The 14365-nt window shown below is 38.9% G+C and overlaps 1 protein-coding gene across 2 annotated transcripts in view; it reads left to right on the top strand.

The window, feature by feature from the left end:
• Nucleotides 1–14365, top strand: part of gpc5a (glypican 5a) — an 859383-nt gene that overhangs the window by 24728 nt on the left and 820290 nt on the right. For both annotated transcript variants that reach the window (XM_048598178.1, XM_048598177.1), the window contains exon 2: nt 2729–2890. In XM_048598178.1, the coding sequence (XP_048454135.1) occupies nt 2729–2890 (162 nt within the window). The remainder of the gene's footprint in view (nt 1–2728; nt 2891–14365) is intronic.

The raw sequence follows: 14365 nt of genomic DNA, 5'->3' as shown, positions 1-14365 counted from the left end.
GCTTCAGTATCAGAAGAGGTGTGAATGATGTTGAATATTGTGCAATCATGAGTGAACATCCTCTCTTCTGACCTTATAATGGACAGAAGCTAATTGATTAAGAAGCTGAAAATAATGGGCCTATGACACTATCCTGACAAATTCCTACAGAGATGTCCTGGGCCTGACATAACTCACCTCCAGCAACTACAGCAGTCTTCCTTTGTGCCTGGTATGACTCTAACCAGTGAAGATAATTCCACCGGTTCCTACCAATTCTGATTTTGCTTGGAGCTTGATGGCACCATTGATCAACTGTGTCCTTGATGTCAAGGGCAGACATTCTTACCTTCATTCTTGAACCTTGTTTGATGTTGGACATTGAAGTCCTGACAGAGAGTGCCATTCATGCTGTTGTTGCCTTTAGTGCTTTTTTTTAATGGTGTTCAACATGGAGGCAGATTGATTCAGGAGCTGAGGGAGAACAGTAGCTGCAATCAGCAGTGAGTTAATTGCTCATATTTAACCAGATGCCATGAAATTTCATGCCATCTGGAGTCAAGTTTGAAGACTCCTAACACCATTATTTCACATCTCTACAATAACCTCCTGTGGGTCTGTTCCAATATAGGGACAAGACAAATGTAAGAATGTGATTTATAAAAAAGTCAGTGACGCTGTTTAATAGTCAAATTAAACTCTCAAATCCTATCTATGTCAGGCTATTGATGACTGAACAAGAGTTCTGTTCTAACTTTGGCACATGGCATGGACACTAATGCTTTGCAGGTTAACTGGGCTGGATTTATCTTTGTCATATCCGAATCCAGTACTCAAGTTAAAGCCAAGGGCCCATCTAGTTTTAACCTATTATTATGTCTTTGCAATGATGTGCATGATAAAACCCTGTTTGTATGACTAAGGGGATAAGCATTCACAAATTATTATCTATACAAACTTTGGCTTCAGAGCCTGTATTTTTGAGATAGCCCCTAACTGAAAATGAGATGAAATCTTCAGATAGCTGGAAAAGGGAAATTGCAACTTGGGATTCCTGGCTGTGATGCCAGAGTTTTGCAAAAAAATCAAATGTTAGCTGATTGGGAGAGAAAAAAAAGCACAGAAATATTTTTGCCATCAAATGTCAGCAGGACATCAAAGTCGGCAGTCTGTGGAGAGCTGTGCATGTGGAACGTATGAAAAGCATACAGCTTGAACACTGATGAAACGGTGAAGGAAGTTGTGCAGAAATGCTCATTGTTGATGATTAATTTATCCGTAGTACCCAGACTGAATAACTGAAATCTGCATGAGTAAAATACTTTGAACTCTGGCTGAATTGAAACGACTGAATTGTGGAAGGAGGGACTGCCATTTAATTTCTGGAACTATCTTTCTGCATGGCAACAACTCTACCAAGCAGTCGACACACTCTTCTCAAACACTGCAAAAATGTCATTACCCTTGGTCTTCTTGTGAATTGTCCTGATGTGTGTAAGATAAAAAGCGTCAACAAAATGTTTTCTTTTTCAGCAATTATTAAGAACTTTCCTTATTGTATTGGCCAATTAAAATGCATTTTGTAGTTTCTACTCAATACAATATGCCTATCGTCATATGTAATTTATGTTGATTTTGCTTGGATCTTTCAAATAAAAAGTGAAAACTTATTCACCTTGTATTTTTATATTGGATTTGTTTAGGAATTTTTCTTCTTTTAAGTAACTGGTATCTTGTGTTATAACACTTGTTAAAATTGAGGATCTGCTAGGCTATTTCACAGGGCAGTGAAAACAGTGTTGTGGGCCTGGGATCACATATTTATCAGACTGTGCAAGGGTGGCAGGTTTCTTTTGCTGAAGAATATTTTGGTTTTTACAACAGTCTGTTGGTTTTGTGGTCATTGTTAAATATGCTTCATATTCAAAAACAGTCATGGTGGGATTTGAACATTTATGTCTGTATTTTTAGTCCAGGTCTTTGGATTACTCATGCAGTGATATCATAACTATATCATACCTTTCATGAATTTTCTTGATTTTGCAGCAAATTACATGGTTTGGCATTATATGACAATTTGTAAATATATAGCAAATGTAAATTAAGGCTAAGAATATCTTTATGTTATGGAGTAAATAGAAATCATAAGGGAACCAAAATATAATAATTATTCTAATCTTTAGTTTCTTTAGGTCAAACAATTTTTCATTTTTACAACAAGGTTATGGTTTCAAGGATCCTTTTCAGGCCTTGAGCACAAAATCCAGGTTAACACTTAAGTTGCAATTCTGAGAGAATGCTGTATTGTTTGAGGAGCTGTCTGTTGGATAAGACATTATGTTGAAACCCCTGTTCAAGTGAATACCTGTACCTCAACTATCACAGCTCCTAAAGCAAAATCACTAGTCATCTATCTCAAAGTCCTATGTCTGATCTTACCTTCCATAAATTTGCTAGCACATATAGTTATAATAATTGGCTGCTGTTCAAACCATTAAATGGGCTTGTTCTGAGGAAGTAAAATCTGCCAAGTAAATGAAATTTCACTCAGACTTTATTAATGTCTGACTTCTTCATAATTACAGTATATACCTGACATGAAAATGTCGATTTAATTTGAATTTGTCAATTATAAAGAAAATGAGAAAATAAGAGTTTCTCCTTCAAATCAATTATCAGATGATTTGATTGAGCAATTTTGAATCAAATGTAGAAGAAATGTGCATTCATTTTTGCCATTTTCCTTTAGGTTCTGATCTTCAGGTGTGTACATCAAAGGATCTAACATGCTGTACAAGAAAAATGGAGGAGCGATACCAAGCAGCAGCTCGTCAAGACATTCAAAATTTGCTTCAAACATCCAGTTCAACATTGAAATTTTTAATATCACGCAATGCAGCCACTTTTCAAGGTAACTCATTATCTGGCCAAATGAAGTCCTGCAAGTTTCATTTTATTTTTATTATCCTGCATTTTAAAATAATACATAACACAATAATATGTTCAGTGATAGATATTACACAAGAACAAATCTCAATATTCATTCTGTTGATTGTTGGAAGTATAGAAAGACGTTGAGAAATAATCCAGAGACTCATTTCCTACAGAAAGTTGGGCTTCAGAAATCTTGGCTCAATAAAAGCAAGGGAATTTTATGTTAATATGCTTGTGGAGAAGGAAAAAACAAGCTTAACACTTAAAAGAAGTAACGTATGAAAGTTCACCTGGGCATTTTATGTAGACATCCTGCTCTAATGAATAATATAGATGTTTAATTTGTCACGAGCAAGTCTCGCTTAATTCGTAATGTTTGTGTTACTCCTTCAGTGATGATTCTTTAGAAGCTTGATAGATCACTTCAATGATGGAGAGCTCTGATTTGGAAGAGTCCATTGGACTTTTCACAACACAGAAACATACTAAAATTTGACCTCAATATGGTCAGGTCACGCAGAGTGAAGTGATAATGATTCTCTGTGGCCAATTGAACAGAACATGCTACCACTCTGATCATGGAATTTGCAGAATATTGAAGTTGCCCTGGCAAGTTTCCTTTTGATGGTGTGAGTTTTGTAGTGGTAATGATAGCAAAACTGTCAGTGTTCACCATTACTGAGCTTCTTTAATAGGATGCACGGTTGCAATCCATGCAGATTACACAACAATAAAATTCATAAAACCATTAAGAAACTGGCCTTTTACACCACTAGTCTTGCTTTAATATCCCTTGAAATGTTACACCTTGCTGAATGAGACATAACTGGTGTTTAGGGGTGTATTCAGTTTATTATTGCTTTTGACTTATTTCTACTTACACAAAGTTTGTGGAAGTACAGGTAGATTATGATTGGAGGTTCCAATGCCACTTTGACCTCTGACCTCTGTGATCAATCATGCTGCTGGCAACAGCCTGAGCTTGCATGCAGCAAACATGGCAGCAAGCATGGATCTCATGGCCTCTGCCCCAGTTCCCAATGTGTGGAGAGATTTGGAGCTTCCGCCAGTGCTATGGTGGAAGCTGAGACAGTAACCACCAAGCCCTTTATCATGGATGGGTCTGCCAGTTCCATCATGGAGTTGAGCACCATCTCTGTAATGATAAGGATGAGCTTCAAACCCTATGTGATGATCTATGTCATGTTGGAGCTTTGGCAGGTTGTGATGCCTGAACCCAACACTATTTCCATTTATTGCGCACCATTTTGCTTGATAGTGACAGAGGCTGCCTGGAATACTGTCATCAGCTTTGTTTTGCATGCTGTCCCATTGACATCACCATCTCAGTCTGCTGTGGCAGAAGTAGTCTATGACCTTTCTCTATGGGAGCTGGAATGTGCACTGTCTGGCTGCAGCCCGCCTATTGTGGATGACTCATCACATGCTGGTTTTGACTCTATTCTAGCCTTTAGGTTATGTGCAATGTAAGCCTCTGTTCTCAAGTGATGACACTTCTTTATCACTGGCTTGGGATTGGTATTTCTCTTTCTCCTGGGTGTGTGTTTGGCTAGGGAGGTGGTAGCTCTTGGCTGCCTGAAAACAGAGAGTCAAAATGAAAGGATAAGTGAGATGGGAAAACGTTGTGCTGCAGGCAAGAAGTTTGTGCTCACATCATTTGGACTTTGGATATGGTGCAGAGTGCAGGAAAAGAGGGAGGTCGGTTTTGAAAAGGGCTAAAAGGGCAAAATATCATTGTTACCATTGTCTTGGTGATGATTGATACTTTGGGCACTGTCAAATCTGACACCATATAGTGCACCATCTCCTCCTTGGGGCTCAGAGGATCATGATATGCCTGGCATGTCCTGCTTCTTTGTTGCTTCCTTATACCCTGTGCTAATCTTCCCTGAATGAGAGAGGGAGAGAACCATGTCAGGGTGTTGCACTGTATTTGGGTGATGTGACTACCATAGCTGAATAGCTACAGGTTTGAAGAGGGAGCGAGTTGTGGATGTGAGGCTGAGATGATTGGAAGATGTGTGAGGATAAACTGAAGCTTCTGAATGTTGGACGTGAGTAATGACTGCTATGGACAGCTATTGAGTCAGTGATGGGGGTGCTGTTCATTTAGTAAGGTGAGTGGTGGTCTGCAGGATGTGAGATGTCATGTCAAGATTCATTCACCAATTAAGTTTACCTGCTTGAGGTCATCAAGCTTCTTTTGATACTCCAGCCAGGTCCTTGGGGTCAGATGATAACAGAGGTTGACTTCCTGGCTACTTGCTCCCACTCCCTTCAGACAGCATTGCTTGAGGTTGTGGAGTCCTGTGGAAACTTGGCCTCTCTCCTCTACCTCCACCTCCACCTCCATGACTAAGTCTTCCAATGCTGCTGCTGTGAAGTTCTGTGCTCTGGGTTTCAATTCTTTTGTCTGTAGTTGCAGAACTGGAATACTGCAGCAGCTTCCTTTGATTCAATGTAACTTCTCTTGAAGATGAAGAGATGATTTTAAGGATGTCTGGGCAAACTATATGTGCTAGTTCTGTCATATTCCAAGCAGAAAGAATTTGCAGATTTAACTTTTTAACAAAGACTATGAAAGTTTTAATAGAAAGAAAAATTATTGCTGTACATGTGCAATGATCTTTTTGAGTAGTACATGATATGGTTTCAGGTTTTTTTTTGAAGTACCATGTAGAATCTTATAATCAAGCCATCACTCTGACAGCCAAGTATTCTACTGGGCTTTGACGTGTGTTTTGCAGCTGAACAGTAATGTGAATCATGCTGAGTTGCATGCAGAAATCACTTAAATGAGGAGCCAGACAAAACTTGCACACTTTCTGCTTGAATGAACTTTGGCAAGTTGTGATGCTTGCACCCAACAACATGAGCCAACAATTTTTCAGCTGAAGATATTGCGATTTATTATGTGCTAAAGTGATCCAAGGAAGCTTGGACTGATGTAATTATGCTCTGGAGAATGATTCAAAGATCCTTGCACTGCTGTGGATAAATATAAACATTTAAAATGTAACAGCAAGATACTGTCGAAGCTGGAAATCTGTATTCACCACATTTGCAGCATCTGTCAACAGCAAAACAGAGTTAAAATTTCCAGTACAGTGACCTGGACTGATCAGAATAGAATCATCAGCCTGAAGCTTTAACTTTTCTCTCTCCACTGATGTTGCCAGACTTGCAGAATATTTCCATTTTGGTTTTGTTTCTAAAATATGCTTGCTTTTCTTGTTTCTATTTACCTCATTCTTGAAAGATATTCAAATTGTCAGCTGTCTGTTTGAGACTGGAAATGTCAATTTACAAATTGCAGCTTTACTTCAATATACGTGGTTGCATACAAATGCTTGCCTTTCTGAAAATTCAAGGAATGATGATGAAATTGTTGAAATCTTCTGACAACTCACTGATTGAACATCAACAGATAATGAAGGGCCTAATTTTGTAGATAATACAGAGCTTTAGTATTTATCTTACTGCTTTTCAAAATCCAGGAGATCAAAAGAGGTTTATGAGCTACACAATAGGCTAAATACTTATGTCAATTCCAAGCAGTCCAACAAGTGCTCATCTAAAGCTGTTGGGCATTGGCTTCCAAAATGAGAAGCTTGTCTGAGTGGAAGATCCAGAAACATATTGATAACTTCTGCAAGAAACCTTGGAGTGATGAAAATGAAGATTAATGAATGTTGACTTTCCATATGCATGTAATGGCATTCATGTCAACAACCCCCAACTGAAGAAACCAAGCAAAGCTTTATTAAATTCGAGCTGAGGCACATAGCTATCCTTTTCTCACAGCTGATAAGACCAAATGTAATTTTTATTATGGGCAAGGACATACTCTGTAATTGTGCAAATTGTGCTCAGATAAAAACACTTATCATTTTAACCTAAGGAATGATTTATTGTGTACTGGGATCTGCATCCTGAGAAGTCATTACTTCCTGCAATTTTCTGGTTGTTTCATAGAGTCACAGTGTCATACAGCGCGGAAACAGACTCTATGGTGCAACTCATCTGCACCGACCAGACATCCCAATCTGACCCAGTCCCATTGGCCAGCATTTGGCCCATATCCCTCTAAACCTTTTCTATTCATATACCCATCCAGGTGCCTTTTAAATGTTGTAATCGTACCCACCTCCATCATGTCCTTTGGCAGCTTGTTCCATATACACATCACCCTTTGCATGAAAAAGTTACCCCTCAGGTCCTTTTTAAAATTTGCCCCTCTCACCTTAAACCTATGTCCTCTAATTTTGGATAAGGAAAAAGACCTTTGCTATTCACCCTATCCATCTCCCTCATGACTTTAAAAACCTCTATAAGGTTGCCCCAGCCTATTCAGCTCCCCCTATAGCTCAAGCCCTCCAGTCCTGACAACATCCTTGTAAATCTTTTCTGTACCCTCTCATGTTTAACAACATCCTTCTGAGAGAAGTGTAACCTTACTCACACCCAGCTTTTGGAATTGGCAAAGACTACCTCCTGTCACTCTGGGACAAACACATCTTTGCGTTGCTGCATTCCTATTCAAAAAAATCATGTTTATCAGCTCTGTATCTAACGTATTGTAATTTGCCAGAATTAGTGTGTTGCACATCGAAGTTTTCTGTGATACATTATTTCCAAAATGACTGGACTCCAAACTTCCCAATTCCCTGAAAAGCCCTGATCAACATAGCTAAAATATGAAATAGCCAATATTTTATTATATATGAATTTCATAATACCAAATTGTTATTAAAATGAATGCCAACATATTATGGAATGTTTGCAGTGTACTTGTGTGTACTTGGAGCATCAATTAACAAGGTGAAAGCAATTTTCTTCAGTCTCAATCAAAGCAGCTCACAGTTTTCTCTGCAGGCAATCCTGTCCAAGGAGGTTCCACGTTTACCGGTCAGGTTGTTTGGCTCTGATACAATTGATTTCAATATTCAAGAGATGTAAATAAATAGTTTTGTATTTTGAGGGGCTACAAATAATCCTTTTGGAATATCCATGCACTATATACAGAGTTTATGAAGTAATTTTGAATGTCTGACATTATTTATTATGTGTCATTTCTTAAAAAAAAGAGATGACAGCAAACAGGGGTAATTTTATGGGATTTAGGGCAGGGAGCAAGTGAAAGAGGCTGCCAATGTGAATAACATTAGGACAGATTTATTTTTAAATAATTAAGGTTATGTTAAACATGATGTATTATACATTGTTTATCATATGGCATATCACTTAATAACAGTGAAACCCTTCTGAAAGAGTGAGAGGGAAGAACTGAGGGAGATCAGTATTAGTAAAGAAATGGTGCTGGGAAAATTGTTGGGACTGAAGGCCAATAAATCCCCAGGGACCGATAATCTACATCCTACAGTACTTAAGGAAGTAGCTCTAGGATGAAATAGTGGACGTATTGGTGGTCATCTTCCAGGATTCTATAGACTATGGAACAGTCCCTGCAGATTTGAAGTTGGCTAATGTCACTCCAGTATTCAAAAAGAAAGTTGGAGAGAGAAAACAGGGAATTATAGACCCGTGAGCCTAACATTAGTAATGGGGAAAATTCTTGAATCCATTGTCAGGGGTTTTATAACAGAGCATTTAGAAAGCAGTGGCAGGATCAGACAGAGTGAGCATGGATTTATGAAGGGGAAATCATACTTGACAAATCTGTTGGAATTCTATGAAGATGTAAATAGTAGAGTTGACAAGGGACAGCCAGTCAATGTTGTACATTTGGACTTTCAGAAAGTGTTTGACAAAGTCCCACAAAAGAGATTAATATGCAAGATTAAAGCGCATGGGATTGGGTGAAGTGTATTGAGATGGATAGGAAACTGGTCGGCAGTGAGGAAACAAAGAGTAGGAATCCTTTTCAAATTGGCAAGCAGTAACTAGTTGGATGCCACAGGGATCGGTGCTGGAGCCCAGCTTTTCACAATATATATTAATGATTTGGATGAGGGAACAAAATGTAACATCTCCAAGTTTGCAAATGATACCAAGTTGGGTGGGAGGGTGAACTGTGACGAAGATGCAGAGATCCTTCAGCCTGATCTCGACAGTTTGGGTGAATGGGCAAATCAATGGCAGATGCAGTATAATTTGGATAAATGTGAGGTTATTCCCTTCGGAAGCAAAATCAAATAGGCAGATTACTACCTGAATGGCTATAAATTGGGAGAGGGGAGTGTGCAGTGGGACCTGAGCGTCCTTGTGCACCAGTCCCTGAAGGTACGCATGCAGGTGCAGCAGGTGGTAAAGAACGCAAATGTTATGTTGGCCTTTGTTGTGAGAGGTTTTGAGTACAGGAGCAGGGGTGTGTTGTTGCAGTTGTACAGGACCTTGGTGAGACCACACCTGGAATATTGTGTGCAGTTTTGGTCTCCTTTTTTGAGGAAGGATGCTCTTGCTCTCAAGGGACTGCAGCGAAGGTTTACCAGGTTGATTCCAGGGCTAGTGGGTCTGATGTATGAGAAGAGATTGACTAGGTTGGGATTGTTTTCACTGGAGTTCAGATGTATGAGCGGGGGATCTGATAGAGACTTATAAAATTCTAACAGGACTGGACAAGGTAGATGCAGGGAGGATGTTCCTGATGGTGGGTTTGTCCAGAACCAGGAGTCACAGTATGACGATTTGGGGTAGATGATTTAGGTTGGAGATGAGAAGACATTTCTTCACCCAAAGAGTGGTGAGCCTGTGGAATTCATTACCGCAGGAAGTAGTTGTTGTCAAAACATTGAAAGTATTCAAGAAGCGACTAGATATAGCACTTGGGGCAAATGGAATCAAAGGTTATGGGGAGAAAGCAGGATTGGGCTATTGAGTTGAATGATCAACCATGATCGTGAAGAATGGTGGAGCAGGCTCGAAGGGCTGAACAGCCTCCTCCTGCTCCTATCTTCTATGTTTCTATGTTTCTATTATTTCTCTGCAGTACCAGCAACTTTGCTATTAATATAAATATAAATTATGAAAAATAAAAAGGTAAACTACACCTTTTAATCTGACACTGGAATTGTGTTTTAACAGCTTATAAATAGGTTTAGGAGTTATATTACTATGTGAGAACAATATTTTATTGTGCTTTCTGTTCTAAGAACAAACATAGCTTTTCCAAGCTTCTCGTGTCCCTCAGAAATTGCTGCATAAAGTATAAGAAAATAGTTTTTCGTTTTCATAGACTTGATGTCCAGTTAGGAACTGGGTGTACGTGTATTATCATTGAAGCATTGAGGATTGTAAGTTTAATAACTCTAATTAAATCTCATACAATGCCTGCATTATGTAAGTATTATTAATACCATAACAGCAGCAATCATATCAAAACAAACAGCATAATAGGTCAGTTCTACAAATTCCTATTGCAACACCAGCTTCCTGTTCTAACAAAAATTACCTCTTTTGTTTACTTACATGTTTGTTCAGGAATTAATGAATCCATTTGTTTTAATTTGTGTCTTATCAGGTCATATGTTTGCATGCCCTTTGCTACAAGTTAAATACTTTTGTAAATCATGATATTGCATATTTAAGTAGTTTTGATCTTCGGAATTGTAAAATGAGTATACCTTCAGACTTTATATTACTTAGCATATTGCAACAGAAATGCAAGCATCACAAGAACAAAACCTGTTGCAATATACCTAGCAGATATTTCTGGACCACTGGGTAGTAAGTTGTCAATTTTATAAATCTTGATATTGTGTAATGTTACCAGGCAGGTATATTAGCACTAAGGCTGATGCTGAGATCTAGGACCACTGGAGAGGGGCAAATTCTAGCAGAACCTTTCTTGCATGGGTGCTATCTAGGAAGGAGATTGAATTTTCAGGTAACACTGAGAGGAATATTCTGGGAGTAGAGGGGAAGGTCAAGGAACAGTGAGATGGAAAGGCATGTGAATTTTGGAACACGTGAAATAGGGCAGCATGGTGGCTCAGTGGTTAGCACTGCTACCTCATAGCCCCAGGGACCCAAGTTGGAGTCCAGCTTCAGTCAACTGTCTGTGTGGGTTTCCTCCAGGTACTCTGGTTTCGTCCCACAGTCCAAAGATGTGCAAGTTAGGTATATTGGCTATGCTAAATTGCCCATCCAGGATTGTGCAGGCTAGGTTGATTAGTCATGGAAAATGCAGGGTTACAGGAATGGGGTGGGTCTGGGTGGGATGTTGTTCGAGGGTCAACATAGACCTGATGGGCCAAATGGACTGTTTCCACATTATGCAATTTGTGGCTCAGTGAGGGGCTGCTGGGCAGGCATGGGGTCAGCAAGCTTTGAACAGGTTGCTGAGCATTTTTAAATACTAAGCAAGGCCCTTAGGATCTGGTGTTGAAGAATGAGGTCCAGCAGATTTGGCAAGAGGATTTCAGTACATGGATAGAGACACTGTCTGACGATATTGGGAGGAACTGCTACATCATTGGCTTTGTTGGAGAAGGGAGGCCCAATGGATTCGGATTCAATCTGTGTTATGACCATGTGAGAAGGAATTCCCTCTCCCCTTTTTTCCAACCTCCTAAATTGGCTGTAAGTAAGAATTAATGTTCTATTTAACATGCAGCCAGATCTCAGTTCTATTAAAATGTAGTTAACTATTTCACCAAAAACATCAAGGAGTAAATTTTCTTGAGTGAGAGTCAGAGGAATTTTATTACCAACTAACTCTTAGAAAAATTCTGAAGAAGCAACACTAAACACTCAGAAACTCAAGTATAATGTTAAAAGGAAAATTTGTCAAATATGAAAAGTAAGAGAGAAGCTTAAACTCCCTAGAGTGTCCTGGAGGCGTAATGCGTTAACCTGTGACTATGGTCACACTGGTGGTGTCCTGAATCCGTAACAGCAGTAAGTGTTGCAGAGCTGTTTGAATTATCAGTGTTCAAAAGTTTCTCGAATGTGTGTTGTTGCTGGTTGATGTATTATTCCTGAATGATTTCAAATCCTTCTCCAATACTCTGCCAAAGCAGTTGTTTGAAATAAAGATCATTCATTTATTTTCATTTCTTAGATCATTGTTTTCCATGGTGGTAATTGCAGTTGTTACTCTGTAATATGTAGTATTTATCACACTTGTGTAAATTAAATACAAGGGATGTGAGTTTCTTCACATCTGGCTCATTTCAATCTCTTTTGACAGAAGTGTTAAGTTCAGGCTTTATTTTTTAATTCATGGGATGTGGGCATTACTGGCTCAGCCAGCATTCGTTCTCCATCTCTAATTGTCCTTTAGAGGTGATGTTGAGTTGCCTTCTTGAACTGTTGCAGTCCATTTGGTGTAAGTAGACCCATAGTGGTATTAGGGAGCAAGTTCCAGAATTTTGATCCAGCAACACTAAAGAAATGTCCAAGTGAGGATGGTGAGTGACTTGGAGGGAAACTTGTAGTTAGTGGTATTCCTGAAAACTGTAGAATATTGAGATATCAAGATATGAATAGACTTTTAAATGATTTCTAAGTTGGAAAGTTTGACAGAGTTTACAAGACCAAGTGTACGTAAGCATTTCAAACTTTTATAAAGAATTGTGACAAATTCAATCCTCGTCAATAATGGAAGTGTAAATGCATTGCAAGAGTTCTTTGAATTAGGCTCAATGTTTTCTTCCATTCAGAATCTATGGTCTGGCCTCATGGGAATTAACTTTGGAGATTGATGCACAGTTCAGCATATCGTACTCTAGAGACTTGCAAGCATACTTCTAGATGACACTTCAGTGCAGTACTCAGAGAGTGCTATATTTTCAGAGCTGAAACATTCATGAGACGTTAAAGAAAATTTCCATCTGCTCTCTCAGATCAGGGTAGAGCATCACATTACTATTTGAAGTATCTGTGAAAATTTGAAGAATCTGTGAAAGGTACCATGTTTTCCTGTGGCCTCTCCATTTTACCCCTATACATTCTCCTGTTCTCCTCAATTTACTTTTAGCGAATGGTAATGGGTTTTCATAATGTTTTGAGAACACAGACTACTAGTTATTGTAACAGTTATTAGTTAATTTGTCACATCAATCCAGCATCTCCAAAAACCTCAATCAGACCAGAGGGCATTTGTTGGAGAAGTATCCTGCAGTCTCGTTTATAGATGAAAAGTTCATGTTCATTGAAAACTTTGTGGACGATTTCAAATGATTTCTATCAAAGATGTTTCTGACAGATGTTCTCTTCCTTTGAGTACTTCTTTAGCATACCTGAGCCCAATCTCTGAGTTGTTGTTCTGAAGTTAATGCTGTAAATTTGATGCAATAATTTACCTTTTTATGTATCTTTGCACATATTCTAATGACCAAAATCAAAAGGACTTTTATATTAGCCATTGAATAGTGCCACTGTTGTTCAGTTGCATTATGCACTAAAATGTTTTGTTTGAATTAAAAATATAAAGAGTTACAAAGAATATATTGCCAATGTTGTAGATTTGAAAGCATGTGTGGAGAGGTTCCGTAATTCAATGGTTTAAAGTGCTTGACAATGGCTAAAATACAAAATAAAATGTATTATCATTTTTAATGGCCAGCAGCAATTAATGGCATCTCCTATCAGTTGAAGTTGCCCTTGTACAGGAAAAGTAAGGTTTACATGGTCATGAAGGAGAGATCCCATCCAGAGTGAGAGAAGTTGAGTGATTATATAGTTTGGGGAATTTGATGGCAACATGGGAATTCAGGGCAGAGGGGAACAAGGCACATTTTGCTTTTTATTTGGCTAACTGAACTCCAGGATTAGGGGCCCAGCACAACAGTGACATCACAGATAAACTGTAAGTTTATTGGTTTGGGATAGTTAATAATTTAACTATCTATTACAGGTTGCTTTCAGATCGAAGGTAAATAGGGGAAATATTTTCAGGCTATAAACTAAAAGACCAGTACAAAATTTTTAAAAACCAGATTAAGAACTAAGTTGCTAAAATAGAGGCTAAAATAGGGCCAGGCTATGTTTTGTAACTGCATGGCTTGGGAGCTGGTGAACCCCATTGTGATTCATAGTGACTATGACTGTAGCAAATGTTGGTCGCTTGAGGAACTCCAGCTGAAAGCTGAAGAGCTGGAGTCTGAGTTTCGAACACTGTGACACATCAGGGAGGGAGCGAGTTACCTGGATGCTATGTTTCAACAGGTAGCCACATCCCTCAGATTAACTATCTATAATTTGATCAGTAGTCAGGGACAGGAGGTTGTGACTCTGAGTGAGGTGGTAGAAGGATCCAGGAAGGAGTGCTGAAGGAGCATCATCTGTTGATCTTGTCTAACAGGATTGAGATTCTTGCTCCCGTGTGGATGAGAGTGGGGACTGTAGGGAGGATGAGCAAACTGCCTATAGCACCATCGCATGAGGGGGAGCAGGGGGCAGAAAAGAGAAATGTACTTGTAATTAGAGATAGTATAGTCATGATAATAGACGCTGTTCTTTGTGGCCA

The sequence above is a fragment of the Rhincodon typus genome, chromosome 6 (assembly GCF_021869965.1).
Source record: "Rhincodon typus isolate 14 chromosome 6, sRhiTyp1.1, whole genome shotgun sequence".
NCBI classification, from domain to species: domain Eukaryota; kingdom Metazoa; phylum Chordata; class Chondrichthyes; order Orectolobiformes; family Rhincodontidae; genus Rhincodon; species Rhincodon typus.
The sequence above is the reverse complement of the archived record's forward strand: the minus strand, read 5'-3'. Positions and strand labels throughout refer to the sequence as shown.